The sequence below is a fragment of the Rhamphochromis longiceps genome, linkage group LG4, assembly GCF_057381845.1.
Source record: "Rhamphochromis longiceps isolate RC_006_pf linkage group LG4, R_longiceps_female_GT1.1, whole genome shotgun sequence".
NCBI lineage: Eukaryota > Metazoa > Chordata > Actinopteri > Cichliformes > Cichlidae > Rhamphochromis > Rhamphochromis longiceps.
The window spans coordinates 36130364-36158359 of NC_140560.1; the positions used below are offsets into that span (position 1 = coordinate 36130364).

General features: G+C 42.9%; 2 protein-coding genes and 1 pseudogene across 4 annotated transcripts; 1 reads left to right on the plus strand and 2 right to left on the minus strand.

Annotated features, from left to right (window-relative positions):
* Positions 1 to 972: 972 nt before the first annotated feature.
* tsen54 (TSEN54 tRNA splicing endonuclease subunit) lies at positions 973 to 7608 on the minus strand. The gene is made up of 12 exons (XM_085404752.1): positions 7550 to 7608; positions 5747 to 5905; positions 5123 to 5186; positions 4941 to 5024; positions 4753 to 4851; positions 4625 to 4677; positions 4354 to 4479; positions 3475 to 3910; positions 3272 to 3407; positions 3131 to 3191; positions 1909 to 2022; positions 973 to 1171 (listed from the first exon to the last, which is right to left on the minus strand). Exons 1-12 carry the CDS (start codon positions 7603 to 7605, stop codon positions 1021 to 1023), a joined length of 1539 nt encoding a protein of 512 aa, XP_085260878.1. The 5' UTR covers positions 7606 to 7608; the 3' UTR covers positions 973 to 1020.
* Positions 7431 to 27630, plus strand: LOC146672223 (C-reactive protein-like). 3 transcript variants are annotated; one of them, XM_085404755.1, is made up of 5 exons: positions 7431 to 7537; positions 25523 to 25607; positions 25723 to 25789; positions 26271 to 26478; positions 26667 to 27630. In XM_085404755.1, exons 3-5 carry the CDS (start codon positions 25738 to 25740, stop codon positions 27070 to 27072), a joined length of 666 nt encoding a protein of 221 aa, XP_085260881.1. In that variant the 5' UTR covers positions 7431 to 7537; positions 25523 to 25607; positions 25723 to 25737; the 3' UTR covers positions 27073 to 27630. The 3 variants fall into 3 exon arrangements, with proteins under 3 accessions (XP_085260881.1, XP_085260880.1, XP_085260882.1); XM_085404754.1 differs by lacking the exon at positions 7431 to 7537 and adding an exon at positions 23069 to 23249; XM_085404756.1 differs by lacking the exon at positions 7431 to 7537 and adding an exon at positions 24564 to 24593.
* LOC146672224 (zinc finger MYM-type protein 1-like) lies at positions 14508 to 16408 on the minus strand (annotated as a pseudogene).
* Positions 27631 to 27996: the final 366 nt, after the last annotated feature.

Genomic DNA, 27996 nt, shown 5'->3' on the forward strand with positions numbered 1-27996 from the left:
TGTAGCAACTAACCAGTGAGCATGCAATAAATACATGTGCACAGAATAACTTTTCAAATCCCATTTTCAAAAAACTGAAGTTCTGTGTCAAAAGTATGAAAAAACTAATAAATAAAAATGTATAAAAAATCTTTTATATAATTTTTTACAGTTAGCTATATATATATATTCTAAGTGATGTAGATCAGTTCAGCTATATTAGAGCAATTCATCAACAATATCTTAATGCAGTTTAATAATTGTGTTTTATTTTTGTTTAAATGGGAACTGATGCAGTTACAAAACTTGGGATTAGCTCCATCAGTTCAGCACTTACTGTGATGACACCAGCTACTATGGTCTGAAAGCAAAACAGTTTCCAATTTTTTTCGAAACAGGATAAAACAGTTATGTGTTTGTTTTTATCCCATCCAAAGTTTCGCTGCTTCAGTCTATGTAAGTGCTAATGAGTAGGAACCCTGAGACAGGAGATCCTAGTCATTAACTGAGTCCTTTTAATGCGCCGGAGTAGCAGCTTTACTCAGAGCCCTTTGCCCCAGCGCTACAGGAGAGTCCCAACATGCCTCTGGAGGAAGTTTATTTCCGTCACTGGTTTCTGCAAACTCATTCATTCTGTTAGCACCCACGGCTAACCGAACACTTAGCTCTAAGTGAAATTCTTTGTACCTGAAGCCAGTTTAACCAGCCAGGGATCAAACTTCCACCTTTGGTGCCCACCAGGGGCTCTCAAAAGAACCCCTGCCCCAGTGGGCAGGTACCAGATGGGATGCTGGTGTCCATAATGTGGACAAAGTTTCCTGATCCCTTGTTTTCATCATCGTAAAGGACTTCTGAGTCAAGATGATCAATAAAATTGTCTTTAGATGTAAACTGGAGCCAAATTATATGCAAACATTGTCAGAACACACTTGTTCTTGTTTGTTTGTTTACTAAAACCATCTTTCCACCATAAATCACAGAAAATGCAGCCAGTCCAGCAAACAGAGGTTTATTAAAAAGTCCCGGGTGGGTGGGCGGTTCTTAGGGGTAAACATCAGTCGGGAGCTGGAAGTCTTTGAAGGTGTAGAACGATATGTCTCCATAGTCCACCACAGCTATGACCACTGGGATATCTCCGCTCTGATAGGCCAGCAGCTTGATGGCTCGCAGGTCGGGCACGGGGTCATCGAAACTGGGACACAGCACAGAGGTAATCAATTCAAAGGTATCAGTTTATGAGATCACTGCAAAGCGAATAGCAATCAATCAATGACCGAGTGGCCCCAGCTATAGTTTACTAATATATATATATATATACACACACATATACATTTTGCATTGAACCGTGGCTGAAAGACCAACAGCAGAATGATTTGCTGCTGCAGAAGCTTCGAATTTTGAGTGTTACTGCAGAAAAAGTTTGAACCATCACACATCTCCAAACAAAGACGCTCGCCAGAAAAAAAAAGCACAAAAGTAACAAAGCAGGAAAAAACAGCCTGAGGATGTGAAGAGTAAGAATTTCACTGTGGTGTGGAAGAGATTTAATAAACATCTGATTTATAAGTCATCACAGATTAGGGCTTTCTGCACAATTAGTGTTTTTTTGTATAATATATATATATAAATAAAATGTATATAAATATTTATAATTTTTTGTCTAAATGCCTAAAACCACAGTTAAGACTTTTAGACACTAAAATAACTTGATCGATGATCCAGCTTGAGAAATTCTGCTGCTTCATCACAGCTCTGAATAATTAAGCAGCTATTAGTGGTTAGAATCACACAAAGCAGGACGAGAGAAAGGCTCCGTTCATGTCCAGCCACCGGGACATTCATTTAATTTGAGTGAAGCGTCTATTGTTTTTCCTTTAAACAAACTAATCCTGAATAAATACGCCGTCGGGCGGCGATGTGATTGCTGACCTGCACACACACATGCGTGAGTACGGTTTCCCCGGGTTGCTCTTCTTGAAGTCGGCCACCGTGTTGGGCTGGTAAACATTGAAACAAATCCTCCAATCGTCCGCATCTTTTAACCTGAGAGGACAAAGCACAAGGTCATCCTGAACGATGCTGACTGCATCAGCACAACGCCCACGGCCTTTATGGTCTGTAAATTAAAGACGGCAAAATGTGACACCAGCGAGACGAGTGAGCGATGACTTTGTTTCTTTTTCCACTCACATTTTCTAATCACAGTAAACACACAGAGGCTGCACTCGTCACAGCTTATAATCAAGCCCACATGAAGTCCCAGCTCCAGAAACAGAAAACCAGAAAGCAGACTTGCAGCAGTGGCATAAATTTAGGCGTTTTTCAGAAAAGTTGACCTTGAGGTCTTATCTGAGATTTTCAGTAGGATCTGATGCATCTCTGTAGGGCTGTGCGATATGACCAAAATCTCATATCCCGATGTTAAGACATCTATCGTCCGATAAAGATATAAATCACAAAAATGTAACCTTTTCTGTAAATTCTGTGAATCTCGGGCAGCTCGACTTGCGTGAAGTGTTTCCAGCTGCGCGTCATGTTTTTCATCATTTTTAGACATAAGTTGTAACGGCCGCCGTTTTCTTTGTGAGTATTTATTACATGGTGTGCTGCGGGGAAAAGCCTGTTCTAACGTTTGAGCCTAAGGTTTATTTTTTAACACATGGCGGCTCTTTTTTAATTTTCATCAAATTAAATAATCTGATCTTTCACGTGATTCGGTTTATTTTGAAAAGTCTCAACAGGATCTTGAGCTTTATTGTGAAAGGTTTATGTGGAAATAACGACAACGCATAAAAACAAGCGCTTGTCTGTCTGTAGTGTGGTTATATTAAACATAAGAGAAAGAGAGAACTTTAAGAAATGAATATAGCCACTACAGTGACCATCAAAAAACCATGAACTCATGAACCATGAGCTGTAAACAGTTTATTTTGTGACACCACGAAACAAACGATAGCGTAAAATGCAACGATAGACATTTTTATATCGTCATCCGATATATATCGTTATATCGAACAGCCCTACATCTCTGGCATTAATTCTAAGATCCCACGTTGCCTTTACTGAGGGGTACAAATGTCCGACTGTGCACTGGATGTGCAGAGTTAAAAATAACACTTCTGCTCATGTGAGTAAAACAAATCGTGGATACCTGGACGCTCCCTCCAGCAAATGAGTCGGTTTAATCACGCCGATTTTTTCCAGCAGTTCTCCTGGAAAAAAAACCTCAAATCACACAAAACAGTAAAAAACATTTTAAATTAAAATCTCCTTCACGGTCATGTGATCTCACCTGTGGCGATTGGCTGTGTCGGGTCATGTAACGGAGTAACTTCCCTGTTCCACAGGTGCGCTGGTCGACCTTCCCGCTTACCCTTCCGCCTCGCCATCAGCTCCTGATACTCCGCCCAGTTTCTGCACCGCCGTACCTTTAAGGAAGCCCGTATAAATTAAATTTGATCCTCAGCTCCTCCGATACCTTTAGTCTTTACAAACCTCTCTGTTTTTGTTGACGTCCCACCGCCGCCTGTATTTCTCCCTCTTCTGCTCATTGGCTGACATCTTCACCTGCCGCAGGTTTATTTTCTGCCTCCAGGGGGCAATGTCACAGAAGCCCACCTTCAAATCCCCGGGCAGCAGAGAAGGGTCTGGAGGGGCCAGGTCACTGGGGAAGTGCTCCCTGGAGGTGGAGCCCAGGTCAGGGAAAGAGATGGAGCTGAAGTCCCAGCACGAGGAGCCAGATTTGGAGCCGTGACCGGAATCTTTGTCCGAGTCCCCGAGAACATCCATCATCCACCAGCTCCTGCCTCCGCCCTCGTCTGCTGAACTCTGGGCCTCCGGAGGCTCTGGAAGTTTTTTATCTTCCTCGCCTTCACTGCATTTATCCTCCTCCATCTTCTCAGTGGAGCATTCCTCCTGAGCTTCAGCACGGCTACGCAGAAGAAAACTCTTATAAGACTTCTTACATTTTTGTTTTAACAGACTGAGGTGAAATGTTAAGCTTAGAAACAAAAAATTAACAGCGACTATAATAGGTCACCTAAATGCACCACGTTCATCACACTGAACTATAAGACAAACATTAGCAGCAACATTTATTTGAAGATTTTGGAGATCTCTCATTTGTGATATTTTGAAACCAAAGGTATTTAAATGTCAGCTCACACCAGCAGAGAGCAGCACAGACTCAGCTTTCATGTGCAGCTGCACGTGGAGGCATCCAGATTTCTTTTTGTAGCTACAGAAAAAACTAATATAGTATATAATAATAATATAATAATAAACAACTCCTCATTTTTATTGTACAAGGCAATAGCTAAATAATAGCTTTTGTAACTAAGATGTAGTTTCACAGATTGCAAAGCAGCTCTTTACCTGCACGTCGCAGTGGGGGTGGAGGAAGGGGCGGGGCTGAGGCTGCGTTTCCTCTTCAGCTGTCTCCCTGCTCGGTCACGTGACTGCGGCAGGTTGAGCTGCCTCGCGTAGGACGATGACTCAGAACTGCGAGCACACAAACATCCACCTACGGAGGCTGTTCCCGCGCATACTTAACTTTTCAAGGCCGATTTTAATAGATACACTAACACTGTCATCTCTGATGCTCAATTATCTTTATTATCTTAAATGTCTGAGGGGTAAATGTTACCTGGGATCAAACCTGAGCACCACATAGCCGAGCCTCTTCAAATGCCCAAACACCTTTGGGATGAAACAGAGTCGTTAGCTCATTTCACAGGTGGCATTTTCACAGGTGTGCTGGAGTAAAGGTTGCACCTGATATTGCTGAAGGCTCACGGTGTTTGCAGACAGAAACTTCTCGTACCCGTCCTGGATGGAGAGTGGCAGGTCCTGATGAAACACCTGCAGGTTTCCCTGTTCCCATAACAACACAGACACAGGACTAATTATGTGCTCCGAGGAGGAAAACCGCACCGAGCAACAGGTTTTATCTGCAGACTCACACACTCCATCAGGTACAGTGCCTCCTCGGGGAGCAGGCACTGCTTCCCGTTTGCAGAAAAGCCCATCGTCTGCCAGAACTTCCCCTGCGGAAAAATAAGAAAAGATCCAGCAAAGGAGCGACTGAGGACGAGCTAACGCAGCAGCTTTTTCTAGGTGGTGTTGTGACAGTGAAGCAACTCACAGCCGGAGATCGAAGCTCCACAATCTGCTTGCTGGGAATCCATTGGCCGTTCACGAGGTTTCCCCTGTGGATTAAAACAGATGGAAGCCATCTCACACAAACGTGTTTCTGTCCACCTGATGGATTTATAGCCAAGATTTGGGCTCATTTGTGAAAAACCTTTAAGATTTTAAACCCGAAAGACGTTAACGTTCACTCAGCACTGCAAAAGATTAAAAGTCAAATGTATTATTTTGCTGTTACCCAGTTTTTTTTCTTTAGGATTCGTGGTGCTTTGAAGGTTTTCTTGTCTGAAATCATGTTTCTATTTTTCATTTATTTTTCTGGACTTTTAAAAATCTGCTCCCACAAACACAAGAAAAGCTGTTTAATCCATCACTGTGCACATTTATCTACTTTTATTTTGTGCAGTAAAGCTGTAAATAGTGGCTGCTTTCAGCTCCTTTCAATCACAGAAAGGTAGTAACATCGATGGTCATCAATCTAAATGTTATTTTGTCTGAGCTAAGAATGGAGCTTGTGGATGTTGAAACTCAGGTGAATATTAGACACCCTTATATGTCTTATATGCACCACCAAAGCTGGGCCTGATGAGTAACCCCACGGGTAATGAGAGGTACTCACAGCCTCTCCACTCTCTCCTCTGAGAGGAGGCTCCAGTGTTCATTCAGGCTCTGCTCGAGTCGCTGCTTCTGCTCGTCGGAGTCATCGGGGAAGAAGTCCTTCTGTCCTCTGACGGGGATTTTGTGACTGCGGGAGCGGGCTGCGAACAGCTCCGACGGGCTGAAAGTTGTTAAAGAAAGACAACATCGTTCAGCTGTTTGATGCACACACGATCACAGTTACTGCCATTGAAACACTGAGAAGGAAAACCACTGCACTGCTTTTAGATTTCATAACACAGCCTGAAACAAAATGTGCTGGAGGTGTTTGAGGAGGGCTGGCTTTCAAGAGCAAGAATTTTTTCTGTGAAAAAAAGTGTCCTTCTCCATTATGTTGGAGGTTTTCTGCTAGAACACAGTAAACGTGTGAGTAACTGTCAGCTGACAGTCTTTTCTTGTCTCAGTTTGAAAAACAGCTTTAAATAAATGCTCTGCCGGGGAAGAGGAAGGCGGTGTACAGCAAGTGTTTCATATTTTCCTTTTAACAAAATGCAATAAAAAAAAAAAAATTCTTGATCAGCAGAAGAGGAAGAAACTCCTGAAAAATATTCAACACAAGGAGAATCAGACTCTAAACCTCCCACTCTGGAGTCCCTCTTTTATCTTCTTGCTTGTTGTTCAGAGCAATCACTGACTCAGATCTTAGTGTGAGGGTCATGTGAGGTCTGTGACTAAATCTGGATTTTATCACATGAAAAACATAGGCAAACTTTTCTCTCTCAGTAACTCAGAAGATGAGCCGCTGCAATGGTCCTTAAAAGGAGCAACCGGCAGAAGATGAAGCTGAGGCTCGACTCTTGTAATGCTCCGTTGTCTGGTCTATGCAAAAATGTCTCACATCAACAACAACTGATACAAAACTGCAGTTTTAAAACACTCTGGCTGCAGTTTGTGCACTGACTTTAAAATCCTTTTAGCTGTTTTTAAGGCACTTCTTAGTCTCTGTACATCATATTCGTCTCACATGGTGGCAGGTAACGAATCACTAAAGCCAGGTTTCTCATTGTTTTAGTTTATTTGTGTTTCATATAACTAAAATGATTTTTCTAGCCCATATTCAGTTCATATCTGAGCTTTAGGCAACTGTAAAATCTTTCTAGCAAAGCTGCATCGGTGTGAAAGATTATCATGACAAGAAAGCAGCAGTCCCCAAGTTACTGGCATACTTTCCAGGCGTTGCATGTTGGTGTATAACGTTAGTATCACTTATGAAGTCCATCTGCGTGTAATTAAAGTGCCATCATGAGTCATAAAGTCGTGACTCAGTGCCATGGGACCTCGCCCAGACCTGTTTTAAAAGGACTCCACCCTGATGCTTTGTCTGTGTGCAAAAAAACAAAAACAGCAGACTTCCAAAAAATATTTTACTGTTACTTAATTCCTAACTTTCCAAATGCTTTCTTTCTCCCACGGCTGTTTTTCACCAAAACACACAACAGAGGGTGTCAGAGAGTCGAATACAGAGTGTCACTATTTCAGAAAACGTGTCCAGATAATATTTCAGTAACAGTGTTTCTCTGGAAACAACTGTGCAGCTTCATCGGTGCGTTTTAATGAAACTATAGGCGTTTTCTCTTCAGCACGTATTCACGTTTAAGCTAACAGTTAGCTTTAAACTAACCCGTGCTACCATGTGCAGAAGAAGTCTGAGAGTTCCGTCCACAGTGATTCAATGACAAACAGCCGCTGAGGGAGAACACAAGACAAAGTACCGCTACCCTGCGAACAAGCCCGCTCACAGGTACCGTTAAAGGTAAAAACGCACCTTAAAATTTCACTGTAGAACTTCCCTTTACCGTCTGTGTTGTTTTGATCCGCCATGATGCCGGTCTGCCTGCTACTGCGGCTCTCCTCTGGGTCCTGGTGACCGTCAAATTCATCACTTATAATCGTGGCCATCAGAGGGCGCCAAAGGGCACAGTTTAAAATCAGGGAAGGGTTTTTCCAGAATATTTGATTTGTTCCAGCCAAAACAAACCAAAGGGTCCCACAAGAAGGCAGAAAACTGGATCAGGCAAAAATACAGGGTAGAAAATTAGTGCAGAAAATGTTGGTCATGATTTTCAGGTTCATTCTACTAACAGCATTTAACGATTATCCCCAAAATTGATTCTGTTCATCTGGATGTAGCGTTTTTAGTAAATGACTGTTTTGCAAGTTGAAAGCTTCTTTCTTTTCATGATAAAGGAAGGAGACATAAAATCTTAAGTTTATTTAAAGGGTTAAATGTCTATTTTATAGCCTTCACTGAAATTTCGATGTCATTGTAAATATGAGTCTCAACAATGGTGCATTATTAAAAAGAAAAAATAAGCTGGTCAGCTCAGCAACTCCAAATAACGCTGCAACGCTGGAATGCTGCAAATCTTTGGACTGATCCAATACCAAGTAAATACAGGGCTGGTGTTCTGACAAACCATCCTACTTTGGCAAAACGTCACATTTCTGCTGTCACAGAGTAATTCCAGCACATATTTAAGTAGGTATGACGGTTTGCCACTAAACTGTGCCCTTCAGAGTATGCTTGTAGCTCATATTCATAAAGCCAGGATGGTTTGCTACTTAATATTACCCGTCAGAGTATGTTTCTAGCTCTTATTAACCAAGGTAGGATGATTTTGCCACTGAATTTTAGTTGTTAAAGTATGCTTCTAAGCAGTGTTGTTCAAGTTACTTGAAAAAAGTAATCAGTAACTAATTACTGGTCATATTCACAAAGGTAGAATTGTTTGGCACTGAATTTTACCAGAGTATTTTTGTAGTTAGGGTTAGATTGAAAATGTGACGTCATTTCCAGCGCAAAACCGCAAAGGATTGTAGGTACGAGTGGCAAGTGGTACGAATTGAATTCATTGTGCTATGCTGCTTTGTTCACTGTGGCTTTGCGGGCTAATAATTGTTGTGTTTTGTAGGAAAACCAGCCTACAAAATGCTGGAATGCGATCCAGACTGTGCACCCTCTACCAACCTGGGTCATACCGAGTTTAAAGCTGCTACCACAGCGAGATTTAATCGGTTAAGAGAGAGAGCGATATTAAAACAGCCACGAAAAGTCACACATCTGCCACCAAGGAGTTGTTTAACTGCCTCAGTGACCTTGCCCCCAGAAATTAGCGGGTCACCCCCCCCCTCATCCCCAGACTCTGCTTCCTCCTCGGAAGACGTGTCAGTGGGATTAAGGAGGTCCTCAAAGTATTCCTTCGAGGAATACTTACAGCCTGATAGGATTCCTTCTTCAGCCTGGTGGCTCCCTTCACCTCTGGTGTCCACCAGCCCGCCGCCTCTCACCAGGGGCAACTCCAGACTGAGACAGAGTCCAGCCCCTCTCCAGAAGACTGGTTCCAGAGCCCAAGCTATGCGTAGAGGTGAGCCCGACTATATCGAGCCGGTACCTCTCAACCTCACTCAGGCTCCTTCCCCACCAGAGAGGTGACATTCCATATCCAACTGCCAGTCCTGGTAGCCGGGGATCAGTCTGTCAGGGTCTCTTCTCCTGGCTGCCGACCGGCACGCAATGCACCCGACCCCTACACCCCTACGGCGCCACCTGCGGGTGGTGGGCCTGAGGGAGGATGGGCCCATGTCCCCTTTTCGGGCTGTGCCCGGCCAAGCCCCATGGACTAAAGCCCAGCCACCAGACGCTTGTCCTCGGGCACGCTCCAGGGCGGGGCCCCAGTAACCCTATCCAGGGCAGGGTAAACTGTTCCCTCAATGTTTTCCTCATAAGGGTCTTCTGAATTGCTCTTTGTCTGGTCCCTCACCCAGGACCAATTTGCCACGGGAGACCCTACCAGGGGGCAAAAAAAAACCCAGACAACATAGCCCCTGGGATCCCTGGGACACACAAACCCCTCCACCACGATAAGGTAGCGATTCACAGACAGGCTTGTGTGCATTAATCTTATTATAATTTAGTTTTGTCTTCCTGGAATTTTACATTTTTAATATTTTATTAGTTTGATATTGGTGTTATCATGTGTGTTTCTGTGTGTGTGTTGCCCTCCAACTTTTGCTTCTGTATGTGACAAATTCTTTAACATCTAACCTTGATATATGTTTATGCAACAGATGTTTGCTTTCTACAAATCTATCTGTTACTGGATGTTGCTGGAAACATTGGCATTCATCCCTATTTTGGTTTGTTTGCCCTTTTGAACTCTGATATGACCCAGTCCTGCCAGTAAATCATGCAGCCCACTTCAAGGTACCGATCAAAGTTCTTGTACAGGGCATCAGGAAGCAAGTCTTGCAAGTTGATGCCATTTGGAAAATGAAACACTAGAGAGCTTTAACCTTGAAATGACCGGTGAAATCCTAACAAACTATTCAAAATATTTGGAAAATATTCTTCTATCCTTTGGAAAATTCTTCAGTGGATTTCTGCTCAGAAGTGTCTCCAAAGAAAAGAAGCCAATACATTTGTGCTTAATGTGTTTTTCTTTGTAAAGGTCATCAGGGGGCGAGTGTTAGCGAGCCCAGCAGGACTGAAGACTAAAAACTAGATAATTACTTTACTGCTCACTTTATATATGATCTCAGTAAACGTTGACCTTTTGAATTCATGGGCTTAATATCTAATTTGGGATCTTACTTGATACGACATAATGTTAATTGTGTAAGTCACAGTCTCATTAAGAGGAAAACAGGCAGACAAATTTAGATAATAAAACAATACATTTGTGTTAAAAATGACAGTAGCTCATTGTGTTACATAAGTCAATGACTTATGTAACACAATAATATTTTTGGGATTTTGCCTTTATTGGATAGAGACAGTGAAGATGGAAAGAGGTGAAGACATCTGCTTTCTGCAGTAGATTGCCTGCTCACCGACCAAGCCATATGTGTGCCCAGGTAGCGTTAATTCAAATGAACTTCACTGACCACTGGGCTGCAAGACCAGACTGACCAACCTGTGCACCACCTGAATTGATTAGATGAAGGCCTAAGACTGGATGCCCCACAAGTGGATCCCGGAATACCTAGAATTGTACAAGATCAACAGGACACTTGGAGCCTTCATCAGGAACTCAGTGGGGACATGGTGAACAACACTAGAGGCCAACTTCAAGCCTATAGCACATGTCACCATCAAGTGCGAGATCTACCGAGGAATAGCTCTGTCCCCACTGCTGTTCTGCATAGGCATGAACCTCCTCAGGGACATCATTGACAAGACTGGCTACAGATACCAACTACAGAATGGAGCAATCATCAGCCACATGGATGACATCAAGCTGTATGCCAAGAGTGAATGAGACATCGATTGAGGGAATTGAACTATATTCAAACTTATATATACTATAAGTACATAAGTGTCACGGTCTGGGTGAGTGCCAGTGTTTTTCCTCCGAGCCGGCAGTTTTATTCTCTTACATTTGTTGTGGAAATAATAAACATTGTCACTTAAACGTTCTCTGTGCTGCTCTGCGTCCTGCATTTGAGTCCTATTCCTTTCGAGTCGGCCTCGGCCGTGACAATAACATTTAACATTTCTTTCTCTCTCCCTCTTGGTATGTGTGCTTATTGCTGTGTGTGTGTCTACTTACCCTGCTTTACCTTACAGGGTGAGAACACTGGTGGGATCTCTGCCCTCTCCCTGACACACCTGAAGCAAAACATCTTACAAACAGCTGACTATGCTGGGATCTGACATTCGGTCTTTACTTGAGCTCTGCCTCACTGTGGTAGCGATCTCCTTGTTGATCTGCACGTCATGGTCCTTGTTGTCATCACATAGATTTCTAATGTGTCTTGTCCTCTGTTTAAGACATCCCAGTGGTTCCCATCAGTTTTGGAAATGCTCCTTTGTTGGATTTGGTAAATAAGAGGCTTTTGAACTAAGAACTGCTGAAAGACTGTAAATAGCACAACCATCACCTGCATTATAAATAAATCTCTAAACTTGCACTACTGAGTTTAGCGTTTGAGTTTGACCAGACAGATCATGACAATCAGCTTTCTCCTATGAAGTATTAAAGGCTAGAAAATGCTTCCAAAGAATGTAAAAATTTGAACAGATCATCATAACTTCTCTCACCATCTGAAAAAAATGATTTTAACTACTCAGTCTTGTGTGCATTAATCTTATTATAATTTTGGTTTGCCTTCTATGGAATTTTACATTTTTAATATTTTAATAGTTTGATATTTGTGTTATCATGTGTGTTTCTGTGTGTGTGTTGACCTCAAACTTTTGCTGCTGTATGTGACAAATTCTTTAACATCTAACCTTGATATATGTTTATGCAACAGATGTTTGCCTTCTACAAATCTGTCTGTTACTGGATGTTGCTGGAAACATTGGCATTCATCCCTATTTTGGTTTGTTTGCCCTTTTGAACTCTGATATGACCCAGTCCTGCCAGTAAATCATGCAGCCCACTTCAAGCTACCGATCAAAGTTCTTGTACAGGGCATCAGGAAGCAAGTCTTGCAAGTTGATGCCATTTGGAAAATGAAACACTAGAGAGCTTTAACCTTGAAATGATCAGCGTAATAATAATAATAATAATAATAATAATAATAATAATAATAATAATAATAATAATAATAGATTGGATTTACATCCGGTCGTTCAGTCTGACGTCACTAGCCGTGTCTGGGCCTAAACTCCGCTGCAGGTCCATATATCAAACGATCACTGTGGCATTACTGAGAGTTGAAAAACTGTCTAAAGTCTTTCATCTTTAATAAAATGATCAGCGTTCTGCTCTACCAGGTGTAACAATTGAGTTTAACATCCAGGCATCCATGAAAACGGAATTTATGACGTTTAACGGAGTTAGAAGTTAGCAGGAAGTTAGCTCGCTAGCTTCTATCTAAATACAATATAGCATGTCCTGACTGCGGGGTTTTGGAAACAAATTAAAACGTACAGCTCTGTTATCACTTCCAACATAAATGAAGACAGAAAACTAAACAGCAGGGACGTTTGTAGGGTTACTGAAGTTTGGCTAGCTGGTATATAATGATGTGCTACGTGACCGCTAGCGACACAGCTATGTTAGCATAATATAAACAAGCTAACTTTTTTTCCACTCGATAAAAGTTAACGTGAGTGTTCTCGGTGGTCAGGAACAAATGTAATCGCATGGCAGGATGCTGTAAAAGGACCAAACTTCAGCCAGGAGAACAACTGAGATAATCCATCCACAATACGAGGTTAGTCATTCATATACTGCTGCATGGGCTGGGCTGTAGTTACATCCTAAGGTTTTAAAAACTGAGCTTAAATAAATGATTAGCGGTAATAAAAGACGAGGGAGGTCAACAGTGATCACTGACTGTTTTAGGAGCTTTTTGAGATTAAATAGAAGAAAATACAAAACATTAAACATGTTAACAACACAAAAGCCATATTAAACGCAGACTACTTTAGGCCCGGAAGTAGGATTCGTCACGTCATCACTTAACGACTGGATAGACAAAACAGAGCTACATAAAAACCTACATTCTTGCATTGTAATTCCTCTTAGTATATTTTAAACTTTTATCAGACTCTTCCAGGTCAGTGTATAGTTTGTGCTAACTTTTGGTTTTGTTAACTGTTATTTGCAAATCATGCCTTTACCTATGGGTGTAATGGCATACTATGTGAATTATAATGACCTTCGACCTGAAGCAACGTCATTAGTTGTGTTTTGCAATGTGAAGTTTTTTATGAAATATATGAAACTTTTTGCCACAATTTTTCTTTTCATATTAGCCAGTACTCGGTTTAAAGTAGTTGGTATATTTAACGTATACTTTCACAGTATCATCAATATATGTGCCCAAATTTTGGACAGTAATTTTTTTAGGATAATTGTAGATTATTGATCAGAAAATGTTCTCAAAAATGTTGATATGAGATAAAATGAAATAACTGTAAAAATTTGAAGGCCTTATATATATATGATAATCTAATGCAATGGAACTAAATGCCAATCATTTCAGTGAAATGATCCAAAAATACATCTGGAAAAATTCAAATCAGCAGCAGCGTCTCTTTGACAGAAACAATGGCCTGGTTACTTCTCTAACACAGACGCCTTTCAACCAGACCATTGTTTCTGTCAAAGAGACGCCGCAGCTCATTTGAAAAAGTCAAATGAGAAACTATTTACAGAAACAATTTAAATGAGAAACATTTGAATTAAAAAACAAACAAACACCAAAACGGAAACAATTCAAACAGCAGCGGTGTCTTTTCTTCAGAAAACATAGAAAACAAACATTGTTTCACTGCAACAAACGGCTTTCAAACATTTTTGAGGTGTGCTGATGAAAATAAGTCTCTCAGGTCTTAAGGTTAGAAATCATCTTAATTTACACAAAATGCCTTTCTGTCATTTGAAATAAATGCTTAAGAAACGAAACACCCGTAGGTAAAGGTATGATGTAAATAACAGTTACCACATTAATCTTTTTTTTTTTTTTTTTTTTTTTGCCTGTCCCGTTTGGCTCTTTTGCCATCAGAATTGTTGTCTACAGGCCAGGGGCGTCACTAGGTTTTAAGGACAGGGGGGGCTTAGCCCCCAAGAGATGCACACGACATGAACGAACGTAGTGAATGAGCACAAAATTTCACAAACAGAAAACAAAGACTGAGAAATTGTTTTCCTACTTTTTTGGACAGATTAAACATCCTAGGCCACCAATAGATCTATTGTTTTATTTCAGTCTGCTTTATAATACAGTACAACAAAAAAACAGAGGAAATGTGTTTTCCGCATCAATAACAAGAAAAAAACTGAAAATAAAAAAGTACATTTTTCTGGCTGCAATCACCAGTTACTTGGTGGGTGGAAGCATCAAAGAATGACGTCTGTTTTTAAGAGTGGCAAATCGGTCAATCACTCTGTTGTGACTCAGATGCTGAAGCGTGTCTTTTTCAATAGACATGACTGCAAGACTGTGAAGTCTTTTCTGACCCATTGTTTGACGCAGCCAGGAGTGCAGCCGACGCAGTGCACTAAAGGACCGTTCGCACGAGCAGCTGCTGACAGGCACTGTTAGGGCAACTTGGATGGTTGCCTTCAGAGAGGGAAACATGTCTGAATCAAGGAGGTTGTACACAGACAACATATTTTTGGGTGGACATCCAGCCTCTGTTTTCCGGGTAAGAAAGTTTCTGGCCACCAGAACCTCCTCTTTTTTCAGGTCAAGTCTGTAGTGCTTTGCAAGTTCATTCAAGTGTGGTTCACTCAAGAAGTTCTCAGATTTAGGACTGCATGCCTGGACGCCTTTTAGCAGCCCTGCATCTACACTGCAAAATCTTTGATCAAGCTCGCCAACCATCCGATCCACACAAGGGAAAAGTAACTCTCTTTTCAATGTGTCTGAGTTGTTCAATTCAGTGCGTGAACCCACAGTTGCCTCCAGGACAAAATCCTCCATTTTCCTCTGTTTGTGCCTTGTCTTGGCACCTGGTTCAGGGATACTGTGGGTGTTACACAGGGCCTTGGTTTTCTCATACAGCTCTGTAGCAAATGCATCTGAGTGTTTGCCCTTAAGTGTGTCACACACAGCTTGTTTGCAGATAAAAGCTTCTGCCAGGTCTAAAGTCTCTTTCTGCAGGAATTTGTGGAGTCCTTCGGTTACAGACAGAATCGACTGAAACATCAGTAGTGCATAGACTGCTGAGAACTTGTAGAGCTTTGCTCTGAGACCAACAGCTATGGGGGATTCAATTGCAGATAGGCACTCCAAAATGGCAGGCAATGTCTCAAGAACTGCACTGATTGATCGCAACTGACATGCCCAGCGAGTGTTTGAAAGTTGCACAAGCTCAGTTTTTGTCAATCCAAGCTTTGCCTGAGTCTCCATGAACTTATGATGATTGACTAGGGAGGTGCTGAAGAAAGAATACACACACTCCAACAAGCTGAAAAGCTCCACAGCCTCTGGGACAGCCTTGCAAGTATTGCACAAAACCAGGTTGAGTTGATGAGCATAACAATGCACATAGATAGCCTCAGGATGGAGCCTTCTAAAATGTGCTTGTACACCTCCAGTGGAGCCACTCATAACGGCTGCACCATCATATGTTTGTGCTACACACTTAAGCTCTGCAAGACCATAGTTTTGGATCTGCTGCTGAATCTCATTTGCAATGGACTGGGCATCAAATGATTTTATCTCTGCAAGTGCAAGGAAACGCTCCTTCACTGCCCCCCTCTGACACGTACCTGACACAAACGGCTAACTGCTCTGCCTTTTTATCCCTTGCCTCATCCACCATGATGGAATAGACTTTAGACTTTGTCATTTCAGATACAATGACACTAGTAACTTCCTGGGCACAACAGTCAATCATGTCATTCTGGGATGTTGGTGAGATATACTGTGCATTTGATGGGGGATTATGTTTTTGAAGAAAAGGATCAAACTCCTTCAAAAGCTCCATGCATGCAAGAAAATTCCCTCTGTTTGGGCTGTCTTCACCTTCATCATGGCCACGAAAAGGGAGTCCCTGTCTCCCTAACATAGAGGTGACTGCAACAATTCGTCTGAGATACTCTCTTCTTTCGACTATCTCACTCACATTTGCAGTTGCTATCATCTGTGCAACGTTTCCCTGTTTGCTAGTTCCCTGGTAGCTTTTCCATGTAACAACACTGTCCTTATGTGTTTGTGCCATCTCATACTTGCCAAAGATGACTAAAGCTTTCTTCCAGTTCTTGCAACCGTTACTGACCAAACTATCATGTTTGATGTTTTTGCCAAACATTCTACATGGGAAGCAGAAAGCTGCATTCTGGTTGACTGAATATTCTAACCAGTTGTGCTTTTCAAACCAGCTGTGGTTAAATGCTCGCTTCTGTGTACCAAAAGTATCAGCTGGATAGCTCTTCAGCTTCACCTGTCTGGGCCCTGTGTCTTTGTCACCTAAATCAAACCCTGTAGTAGAATGAGTTGCTGCAGCTGCTTCATCATTTTCCCTCTCTTGGCCTGTTTGCTCTCCTCTCTCTGTAATAACTTGATCTTCCTCTGCCTCTCGATCCATTTGCTGCAGCTCCTCTGTCTCTCCTTGCTCTCTCTGACTTGAACTTGCCTGTTGACCTTTTTCTCCCTCAGCCACTCCTTCTGCCTCACCCTTCAAGATACATTAAAACATACTGAATTGTAATGTAAATTGCTAATATCATGACTTCTGCTCCCGCTCCACAGTAATTTGTTGCTCCCAAATATTTTGAAGTTACAAACATTATATTTTGAGCACGCATGTGACTAAAATGGTTGCAATTTAAAGCCCTGAAAAATATTACTAAATTACTTGAATTGAAGTAATATTAAAATAGAACCCTCAAAAATATGTGAGTCAGGCTAATTTGACTTATATATATCTCTCTCTCTTTGCTCTCTCCACTTTCTAACCTTGACTCTCCTAAATAAAAGCTCAAGTTAAACAGGTCTTATATGTTGTACCGTGACTGAAATGTTTCATATTTCATATCCATATTGAGTCCCATAAAATTCTAATCAGACTGTCTGCATCACAAATGACTCCATCCTTTGACTCACCTCTCCAGCAGACGTCTCTCCCCTCTGCCTCTCTGTGCTCCTCTGCCCTGACTCCTACAGGTTAATGGGGATGGAGTGATTATTATTATTTCCACTGATGATAACTATACCTGAATGAGCTCAGCTGGATTTTTCAGAGCTAAAACGAGTGACAGAAATTAAAATTATGCTAACAATTTAACTTAGTGCGCTAGCCAGGTTTTTATTTACAAAATGGGGAACACCTGGTTCATTATTTACATGGGATTCTCTGCTGTTAGCTGGAGCTAACTAATTGTTACTACCAGCCAGTGATGAAGACTTACTTTCTTGAAAAACTTGCGTATATCCATGATTTCTTGCCGTTTGCCACATGTACGCTAGTGTGTCCGCAGGTGTATACGAGCGGAGTGTAAAGTAGCAGTGAAAACGAGGACTGGATTTTCAGTCATGTGGATGTCCCCTGTGAACAACTGGAACGGATTGGATAACGAAGCACTGACGCTACCTTAACAATGTAAAGCGAAAGGGACTGTCATGTTCGGAGGCAATAAGACGCAGGGTTCTCAAGCACGAACCACTTTTATTGAGTTGTAGCAGCAGTGTCTGTGGCTACATCAATTTCTGGAAAAAACACATATACACCGGTCCTCTAGCGACCTCTAGTGGCTGCCCTCATGGTAGCCTTACTAGGACAACATAAACAGATTTCACAACATCTCCCCTTTTAACAAAGGTACTTTAACATAAAACAGTGTTGTCAGAACGCAGGACATCACAGGGGTAGACTACCCTCAGTCCTGATAAGGGATTATTCTGCCCTTAGAACATAGAAAGGAGATAGTCCTCAGTCTCTGAATCTGAGAGGTACTTTAATTTCCCGCCCCCTGGAAGTCACTCTCACAGGTGTGGTAGGGTGGAGAGGAGACCCCGGGACAGGGATTGGCAATGTCTGCCTTACTGGTGGTTCTTGGGAAGCGGCCGCCCCTTTAGTTGGAGTAGTCGGTGTAGCTGGAACAGTGCTCTGCTGCTGCTCCTCAGGATCAGCGGTGCCTGGGACAGGCTGAAGGTGTCGTCTGTTGCGGCGAGTCACGTTCCCATTCGCCATCTCCACCAAGTAGGATCTCGGCTCCTTAGACTTACTGATGACCTTGGCTGGAGTCGTCCACCCCTTTTCCCCGTCAAGCTTCACTACAACATCCTGGCCTGGGAGAAGCTCAGGAAGTGGACGAGCTGAATGTCTGCGGTTGTAGAAGAATCTGTAAGAGTCCTTAGCTGCAGCATCTCTTTGGCACACTGTGTCCCTATTGACTGGACTGGGCAGCAATGTCTTTTCGAGTACTGGGACGGTGGTGCGGATTTGACGTCCTGTCATAAGTTGAGCTGGGCTTGCACCGGTTGCTGCAATTGGTGTAGAGCGGTAACTCATTAAGGCTAAGCAGGGGTCAGGCTGTTTGAGAATGTACTTGGCCGTTTGGACAGCTCTTTCAGCAGCTCCATTTGACTGGGGGTAATGAGGGCTCGACGTAGTGTGGGTGAAGCCATAACTCAGTTTGAAGTCTTGGAACTCTGATGATGTGAACTGCGTCCCATTATCACTGACCAGTTCTAACGGGATGCCCCATCTAACGAACATGTGTTTAAGCTTGTTAATGACCTGTCTGCTGGTTGTTGTAGTGAGGGAAGCAATCTCAATGTCTCTTGAAAAATAGTCAACAACGACAAGAAAGTTCTTACCCTCAAGCTCGCAAAGATCAGCTGCAATCTTTTGCCAGGGGCCATTGGGCAGAGGAGTAGTCACGAGAGGTTCCCGTCGCTGTGTAGGCTTGTGCTCTCTGCAAAAGTTGCATGACCTCACCTTATGTGTTATTTGAAGTCCAATGTTGGGCCACCACACTGTTGATCTTGTGCGCTCTCTACATTTAGTTAGTCCTTGGTGGCCTTCATGTAATTGGTCAAGGACACTGGGTCTAAGTGCTGTGGGAATTACGATGCGATCGTGGTAGAGCACTAGACCATCTGATTCTGAAAGGTGGCTTCTGGCTGCATAAAAGCCTTGCAGTGGTGAGCTCTTTGCCATTCTCCGAGGCCACCCTTGTCTGATGAAGATGATTGCTTTTTGAAGCTCTGGGTCCCTCTGTGTAGCTCTACGAATTTCCTCCAACTTATGTGACTTGATAGGTTTGCTTGTCACTACGTTGCTCACATATGCCTTGACATGGCTGTCTGTCTCGGACGGGTAGCATCCGTGCAGTGGATGTCTGGAGAGTGCGTCCGCCACCACTAACTGTTTACCGGGAACATGCTCAGCAGTGACATTGAATCGCATCAGTCGCATCAGCAATCTCTGACATCTCAGTGGCGTTTTATCAAGGTCGTATGAGTTGATCAAAGGCACCAAGGGCTTATGGTCAGTTTGTAGACGTACATGACCCATGCCTTGGATGTAGCGGGTAAAACGTTCGCAGGCCCAGACAGATGCTAAACACTCTTTTTCGATCTGCGAATATCTTTTCTCTGCGTCTGTGAGCGTGCGAGAACAAAAGGCAACAGGCCGTAACTCCCCGTCATTGTCCTGTAACAGTGCAGCACCCAGGCCATAGCTGCTGGCGTCCGCACTGACAACTGTTGGTCGGCCTGCATCATAATAACAAAGTGCTGGTGCAGCCACGAGCATTGCTTTTGCTTTGTTGAATGCTTGCTCCTGAGGCTCGCCCCACACCCATACAGTCTCTTTTTTGAGTAGATTGGAGAGGGGGTGCAGCACCGTGGACAGGCCTGGCAGGAATTTTCCAACATAGTTTATTAATCCCAGTACCTGCCTGAGTTGTTCTACATTGGTGGGGCTGGGCATCCTGGCAATAGCCTCCACCTTGCCATCATCAGGTTTCACACCATCCGCACTGATGATGTGACCGAAGAACTGTAGTTCATTCTTTCCAAAGTGGCACTTGGACCTGTTGAGCTTAAGTCCTGATGCTTTGATTGTCTGTAATACTGCACCTAAGCGTTTGTCATGTTCCTCTTTGTTAGCCCCGAAAACCAATATGTCGTCCATCACGACGACAGTCCCCTCTAGGCCCTTGAGCAAGGTGCTCATGAGCCGCTGGAAGATCTCGGGTGCTGAAGTTATGCCAAATGGCAGGCGTCTGAAGCAAAACCTGCCCATGGGAGTTATGAACGTGGTTAGTTTTTGGCAGCTGGGATCCAGTGGTATTTGCCAGAACCCACTGGAGGCATCCAAAGTGGAGAAAACTTTAGCCCCTGCTAACTTAGGAGTTATGTCATCCAATGTGGGCAAGATGTACCGTTCACGCTTTACTCCCTTATTCAGACGTTTTAAGTCCACACACACCCTGACCTCATCCTTGTTGCGCTTTGGAGCAGGCACCATTGGTGCACACCAGTCTGTTGGCTCGGTGACTTCCTCAATGATGCCAAGTTTGAGCATGCGCTTTATTTCCTTTTCCACTTTTGGGAGGAGAGGAAAAGGCACCCGGCGTGGGGTGGTTACACTGTACGGCACTGCATCTTCGGTCAGCTCGATTTTTACAGGTTCACAGTTCAGCAGGCCAATTTCTCCGAACACATCCTCTTTTAAGTCACTACTGATTTTGTTAACTCTAGTGACTAATCCCATGCGCTTTGCTACTGTCTTCCCCAGTAGGTTACTTGCATATTGCCCTTTTATAACTGTAATCCAGTACTGGTACTTTTGGCCTTTGTACTCTGTAGTAGCAAGGAATTTACCCATGCACTTGACTTTTCCACCAGGGCTGTACACAGTTGGCTTACACTGGATAAGTTTGGGTCTCTGCTGTAGCTTATTAAGGGTCGTTTCTGTCATAACAGTGGTGTCTGCGCCTGTATCAATTTTGAAATCAACTGGACTGCCATTTACCAATAGCTCAATGTCCCAGTCGGCATCTGAGCCTGACTCCTCAATGACTGTTGTTTTTGGCTCAATTACTGCTCCTAGGAAAAACTCCCCTATGAAGAATGAATCCTCATCTGAGTCCTCTACAGCCTCAGCCCTGACCTCTTTTAGCATTTTGGTTTTGCATACAACTTCAAAGTGTCCCAACTTATTGCACTTTCTGCATCTTTTATTGCGGGCTGGGCAGTTTTCTCTTTTGTCATGCACCCTGTTGCATCTTTGGCATTTTGGTTTACTCTCACCATGTTGTTGCTCACGTACCTGATGAGGTTGGTAGTAACTCCTTCTCATGCTGTTATAATGCCTCTGTTTCACCTCATTCACCGTGCTTTCCACTCGGTCTGCACTTTGCTGTTTGACTTGTTCACTCTGGCGTGCTAGTTGAATGGCTTTATCCAAAGTTAAGTCCGCCTCGAGCTGGAGTTTTTGTGAAACATCTTTGTCAATTAATCCAATGACGATACGATCCCGGATCTGCTCGTCTTTACTGCCGCCGAACTCGCAGTGCTGCGCGAGCTCGTACAGGCCCCGCACGAAAGCCTCGACCGTCTCCCCGGCCCTCTGGCTCCGTTTGTGAAAACAGGCGCGGTCATGGATAACGTTTCTCTTTGGGACAAAGTGCTCATCGAACTTTTGTATAACCAGATCATACTCAAACTGCGGACTTGGCCTGGCCTCCGTAGCAGCAGGAAACACAAATGAGCCATATATTGGTTCGGCATCTCTCCCCATGGAGTAAAGAAGCGAGTTCACCTGCACTTCGCCGCTCTCCATCCCTAGCTTGGACGCCACTCGAAAACGGGAGAATCTCTGCCGCCATATCGGCCACTCTGCCGGCTGTGTAAAGTCGAACGGCTCCGGAGGTCCAAATTTAGCCATTTCTTCGTGTAACTCGGCGTGAAGTCCTCAATTCTGACACCATGTCATGTTCGGAGGCAATAAGACGCAGGGTTCTCAAGCACGAACCACTTTTATTGAGTTGTAGCAGCAGTGTCTGTGGCTACATCAATTTCTGGAAAAAACACATATACACCGGTCCTCTAGCGACCTCTAGTGGCTGCCCTCATGGTAGCCTTACTAGGACAACATAAACAGATTTCACAACAGGGACCAACCGAGTTATGATCATATTTGTGTGAATAGCGACAGGTTTATATTATTATTTCTTTAAACTCATATTCCTGCATCTTTATATTGAATTTGTCTGCAAGTTCTGTAAAAAAAAAATCGAATAAGTTAAAAAAAAAAAAAAAAACTAAAAAAAAACCCCACCAAATTATTTAGGGGGGCTTAAGAATATTTTAGGGAGGCTTCAGCACCCCTAAAATAGGCCTAACGACGCCACTGCTAAAGGCAAAGAAAGATGCCCAACGGATTTACTTTACCAAATTGACCATCCCAGCCTTGCCATAATGGTCCATTTGATTCACCTTTTATTGTTTATTTTATTTTCACTTGCTGAATACGGGACAGACTTGACTGGAGGAAAGAAGGGGAGAAAGAAAGAGAAACAGCTGAGAAGAGGGACGGGGGAGAAGGGCAAAAAACAAAAACCAACAGAATGGGCAGGAAAATGCATATATCGATCACCTGGATCATCTGTTGAGAAAGAAAAAGGAAAACAAGCAGAAGAGAACAAGAGCAACAGAATAAACAACATCACAATGATATATGGGAATTAGGGGTGCAACGATACTCGTATCGATATTGAACCGTTCGATACAGTGCTTTCGGTTCGGTACGCATATGTATCGAACAATACAAAATTTTTAATTTCTTTTATCAACTTTCCTTCTGACGATGCTGTCTGTGTTGAGCGCTCAGTGAATCCGCGCCGACTACTCCGCCTAGGCTATACTGTCGAGCGCAGATCCACTGAGCGCTCAACACAGACAGCATAGCCAGAAGGAAGAGCGCAGGGCAAGCTAGCGAGACAGAAGTTAAGCTCTCCTTGCAACATGGCGAATTGAACCTCCCCCACCCTCATTCACATCTGGCGTTTGGAATTATTTTGGTTTTCATGTGACGTATGACCCTGAAGGTAAGCGCGTCATGGACTAAAGTAAAACAGTATGTTGGATGTGCCATGCAATGCTCAATTATATGGTGGGAACTAGTGTGTTAGCGCAGTTAGCTCGTTAACGTGTTGGCCGTCTAGCCCCACGCACGGGGCGATCGGCGGTAGCTCGTTAACGGAGATTTGCCGTGTTGTGGCGTTAAGGTCATTTCAACGAGATTAACCTGAAAGCACTAGTGGGAACACAACGAATATGACTGCACATTTACGCCGACATCATCCTAGTGCAAAGACAAAAACAACAAGCATGCTACAAACTTTACCCGAGTCATTTAGACAGCCGTTAGCACATGATTCTCCTTATGGGGACCTGATATGTTTAATATGCTGCTGAGAATATAGCCCAGAAGAAGCGTATAGTATAGCTTTTATTTTGGAAAGAGCCACTTCTCTGTAATAAACTCTCTTTTCCAAAGATGAGTGATTCCTCAATCAGATACAGGGCTCGCAAAATCGCTAACCCGACGTCCTGGGGCTAGCGATTTTTCCAGTCGGGCTGCCAAAATCTACCTCTGCCCTGCCCGTCGGGCTATTGTAGGAAGGAAAATATATGTCAATGCTTTTGCATTCTTTCGGAAATGTAGCTGGGTAATTATGTCATTGGCATCGGTGAGCCACTGTCAATATGTGACATATTGAAATCGCGTTTGAATTTGCGCTTGTTTTTTTGCTTTCACTTTGCAATCGCGCGAACTGTGTATAGAGAGCGACAGCACTGATCTGTGAGTGATGATAATTTGTGCACCAATTCCTCTGACATCGTCTTATTAATCATTAGCTTACTATGCAAACATGACAAGTGAAATCTCCCGCAGCTTAAACATGTGAGAGGTTGATCGCGCAGAGAATCGCTGAGCTTATGTGAGTGCGTGTGTAAAAGCAGCAGGATATATATTTTAGTTCTCCATCCATCCATCCATCCATCCATCTTCATCCGCTTTATCCGGAGCCGGGTCGCGGGGGCAGCAGCCTAAGCAAAGAGGCCCAGACCTCCCTCTCCCCAGCCACCTCCTCCAGCTCATCCGGGGGAACACCAAGGCGTTCCCAGGCCAGCCGAGAGATATAATCTCTCCAGCGTGTCCTGGGTCTGCCCCGGGGCCTCCTCCCGGTGGGACATGCCTGGAACACCTCACCCAGGAGGCGCCCAGGGGGCATCCTTGTCAGATGCCCGAACCACCTCAGCTGGCTCCTTTCAATGTGGAGCAGCAGCTGCTCTACTCTGAGCCCCTCCCGGATGGCCGAACTTCTCACCCTATCTCTAAGGGAGAGGCCAGCCACCCTTCGGTTCTGCTGAGCCAAATAAGACAGGTCAGGGTGAAGAAGTGACAGCCAAAGAAAAGCTTACCACAAAACGGAGAAGTTATGACAAATCAGACTATAAGGCAAAAAGAAAGTGCAGCTTTATGGTTTCATGGACAAAAGAATTTCTGTGGCTGCCATATGATGAGCTAAATAACCAGGGGTTCACATAAGTGGTCCGCAGGTGCGCATTAGCTGTCAAAATAAAAAACACGCACAAGGGTTAGGGTTAAATTTAAAAACTGTACTTTTGAGTTAAAATATATATTTATAATTTTAATAAATGACAAATTAAAAAGGCATGAACATTTTTTTTGTATCGAAAAAATATCGAACCGTGACACCAAAGTATTGAACCGAACCGTGAATTTTGTGTATCGTTGCACCCCTAATGGGAATATGACAGTAAATACTAAATATTAAACATTATTGTGCAGCACATAAGATCAACAGAACACAGTGTGCTTTGAGGTAGGAGCCAAAAAGGGTGTAGTTTGTGGGTGTGATCACCCGTGTGTACACCTGTGAGCATGGACGCGCTTGTTTTTAAAAGGTTCCTTCATGTAATGATCTGCTAGAGGGTGTGGGGGGGCCACAGCCCCGTCCCCCAGGGCATGAAGCAGGTATGGAGGAGATCAAAACTCCAGACATCCAGAGGCCCTCAGAACCACATTAATCTAAGATGTTATGTAAAATCATTCATGATCGAAGACAAACACTGATCAAATCCAAATTTAATATGTACAAGAAAGAAAAGAAAAATCATCAATGACTCATAATGTGATGCTAAAAAACTTAAAAAAATAATCACAATAAATAATCCACAGAAGTGTTTGTATTTGTTAAGACTTCGTGTAATTTTAGCATCTTCTTCTTCTTCTTCTACCAAAACCAATGAAAACCAGCCAATCAATGACAGCCTGTTATTTGCATCGCAGGACTCTGAAACGGGGAGGATTTCTGGTACTCAGGTTATAAGACTGCCCAGCTGACTGTCTGCATTAGGACCTTTGGAGCATCACAGTACGTATACAGCTTCATTTTACTTTGTAACTTTACATAACTTTCAAAAAAACTCCCACTGATATTCTGTGTATAAATTAAAATCATGTTAACATATGAGTCTCATTTTCTGCAGGTTTGTGGAGACAAAATGAGACCTCTGATTGGCCTTTTCCTCATCGCCGTCTCCATGGCATTGGCTGGTAACGGTTTCTCTGTTCTTTTGTCCATCTCTGTGCAAGTTTGTAATTATGTCATTATTTACTTTTTATTGTTTATCTCATTTTCTATTTTTCTTTATATGTTTTCTTGTCTTGATTAAATCCTTTTATCTGTCATTCATCCTCTCAGTGGCTCAGATGTCAAAATTTTTCATTTTTAAGAGCTCATTAAATTTGTGTGATGTCAGTTAAAACAGAACTAACAACAACAAACACATTTATGTACATAAACAGCTCTCGTGGGAGAGTTAAAGACATGGAGTTTGTTGCAGCTGAGTGTTTTGAACCTTTCAAAGGTTACAGGCCAAACCAACTTTATTTATAAAGTGCTCTAAGAACAGCAAGTTCTGACCAAAGTGCTTAACATTACGAAGAGAATGAAAATATGAATTAGTTCATACAATTTAATTACAATTAATTCGTTTACAATTTCATCAACACAAAAGAAAACTCTGCTTCTCAGGGAGTGTTCCCATTAAGACCCTGGTATTCTCCACTGCGACGAGCACCAGTTATGTTGAGATGATCCCTCAAAGGCCGATGAACCTGACTGCGTTCACTCTGTGCATGCGAGTGGCCACGGAGCTCAGCGGCCAGCGAGAGATCATCCTCTTTGCATACCGGACTGGAAACTACGATGAGCTGAATGTGTGGCGTGAACTGGATGGAAGGTAGGACATCTCAAAGTCAACAGCATCTACACTGTGAGCTTTACAAAAACAATATCAACCAAATTTGATCTTATTGGTCCTGGTGTAAAATTGTTTTGATTCAAATGTAGTAAAATTATGATTTTTCATGAAGCTGCCTGTGTGCAAGACTTTTATGACTAAAGGACGTATGGATGTTGTGTGTGCAGACTGTCCTTTTACATGGCTGGAGGTGGTGTTTTATTTAAAGTCCCTGAGCTCGGAGCCCTGCAGACCCACCTGTGTGTCACCTGGGATTCCACTTCAGGTTTAGCTGCCCTCTTCCTGGACGGAAAGAGGAGCTTATCTAAAATCTACAGGAAGGGTCACACTGTCAGGGCAGGAGGCAGGGTTATCCTGGGACAAGATCCGGATTCTTTCCTGGGTTCTTTTGATGAGCAGCAGAGTTTTGTTGGTGAGATCTGTGATGTGAACATGTGGGATGTTGTTCTGGCAGATAGTGTGATCCAAGGCATGTTTGCAGGGAAGAGAGTAGCAAGAGGAAATGTTTTTGACTGGGAAAGCACAGAGCTGAGAATTAACGGGGACGTCGAGGTCGCCATTCGTGAGCTGTAGCTATAATGCTCACCCACAGGAATAACCCCATTCTGCTGTATGAAATAATGGCTATTAATCAAACTGTGTCAATATCACTAACGTTACTTTAAGTTTTTAGAAAACAAATATGTGCTCACATCACCTGTTTTTAATTATATATTAAATACTCAACACAGATTCATATTGTTCTAGATTATTCTTATCACTTACTTGTACGTACTTTTAATCACACTGTCATAGTCCCATTGTTGTATTATGAGAGTTTTTAGAGCTTTTCTGTCAGTTATTTCCATGCATTGAGTTCTTTTAGTTTCCTTCCCCAGTCTCAGTCTAACGTTGCTACATGTGGGTTTGTGTCTAACCGCTGCATTTGTTATTTGTCTTCATTTTTGCTACCCCTCCTGTCGCCTGTGTCTACTTACCCTAATCACCCTTGTATGTGTGCCATCTTCCCCTCACACTTTTGTTTTAACGTCTGTGACGATATCTTGTATGTTTTCTCTCCATGCACTTGTGGATTTGGTTTCGTAAAAACTTTTACGTTTCCCTTTGTAGACTTGTGCCATCAGCTTATTAAAGATTGTCCTATTAAACCCTGCTGCCTCCTGTGTCTGAATTTCAATCCTCAGCTTTACACTCCATACAGTTGAAATAATATGCAGCTTGTGACATCGGCATATTTTATCACCAGGGGCTTAAAAATTAACAAGACAACACAGTGTCACTGATAATGCTGACTTCCCGGTCTTCAGGCTCATAAGTATCTCTGTTCTGATATGGTGTTTTTCTATAGTACTGGAGAACTCAAAGCACTCAGTGGCACACAAATAGTATAAAGGTGGTACTGCAGAAGAGTTTAGCTAATGTTTTGTACTACAGAACTGAAAAGAAGTATTTAGACTGTTTAGTTAAGTAAATGCTGTAATTGTACTGTATTTGTAA

Coding starts and splice junctions, on each gene's coding strand:
- LOC146672223 (XM_085404755.1), top strand. CDS start 25,738: ATGAGACCTCTGATTGGCCTTTTCCTCATCGCCGTCTCCATGGCATTG. Junction 25,790..26,270: donor CGTCTCCATGGCATTGGCTG/GTAACGGTTTCT, acceptor TCTGCTTCTCAG/GGAGTGTTCCCATTAAGACC. Junction 26,479..26,666: donor TGGCGTGAACTGGATGGAAG/GTAGGACATCTC, acceptor TTGTGTGTGCAG/ACTGTCCTTTTACATGGCTG.
- tsen54 (XM_085404752.1), bottom strand. CDS start 7,605: ATGGCGGATCAAAACAACACAGACGGTAAAGGGAAGTTCTACAGTGAA. Junction 4,852..4,940: donor CACTGTACCTGATGGAGTGT/GTGAGTCTGCAG, acceptor TTATGGGAACAG/GGAAACCTGCAGGTGTTTCA. Junction 1,172..1,908: donor TCACGCATGTGTGTGTGCAG/GTCAGCAATCAC, acceptor GCTGTGTCCCAG/TTTCGATGACCCCGTGCCCG.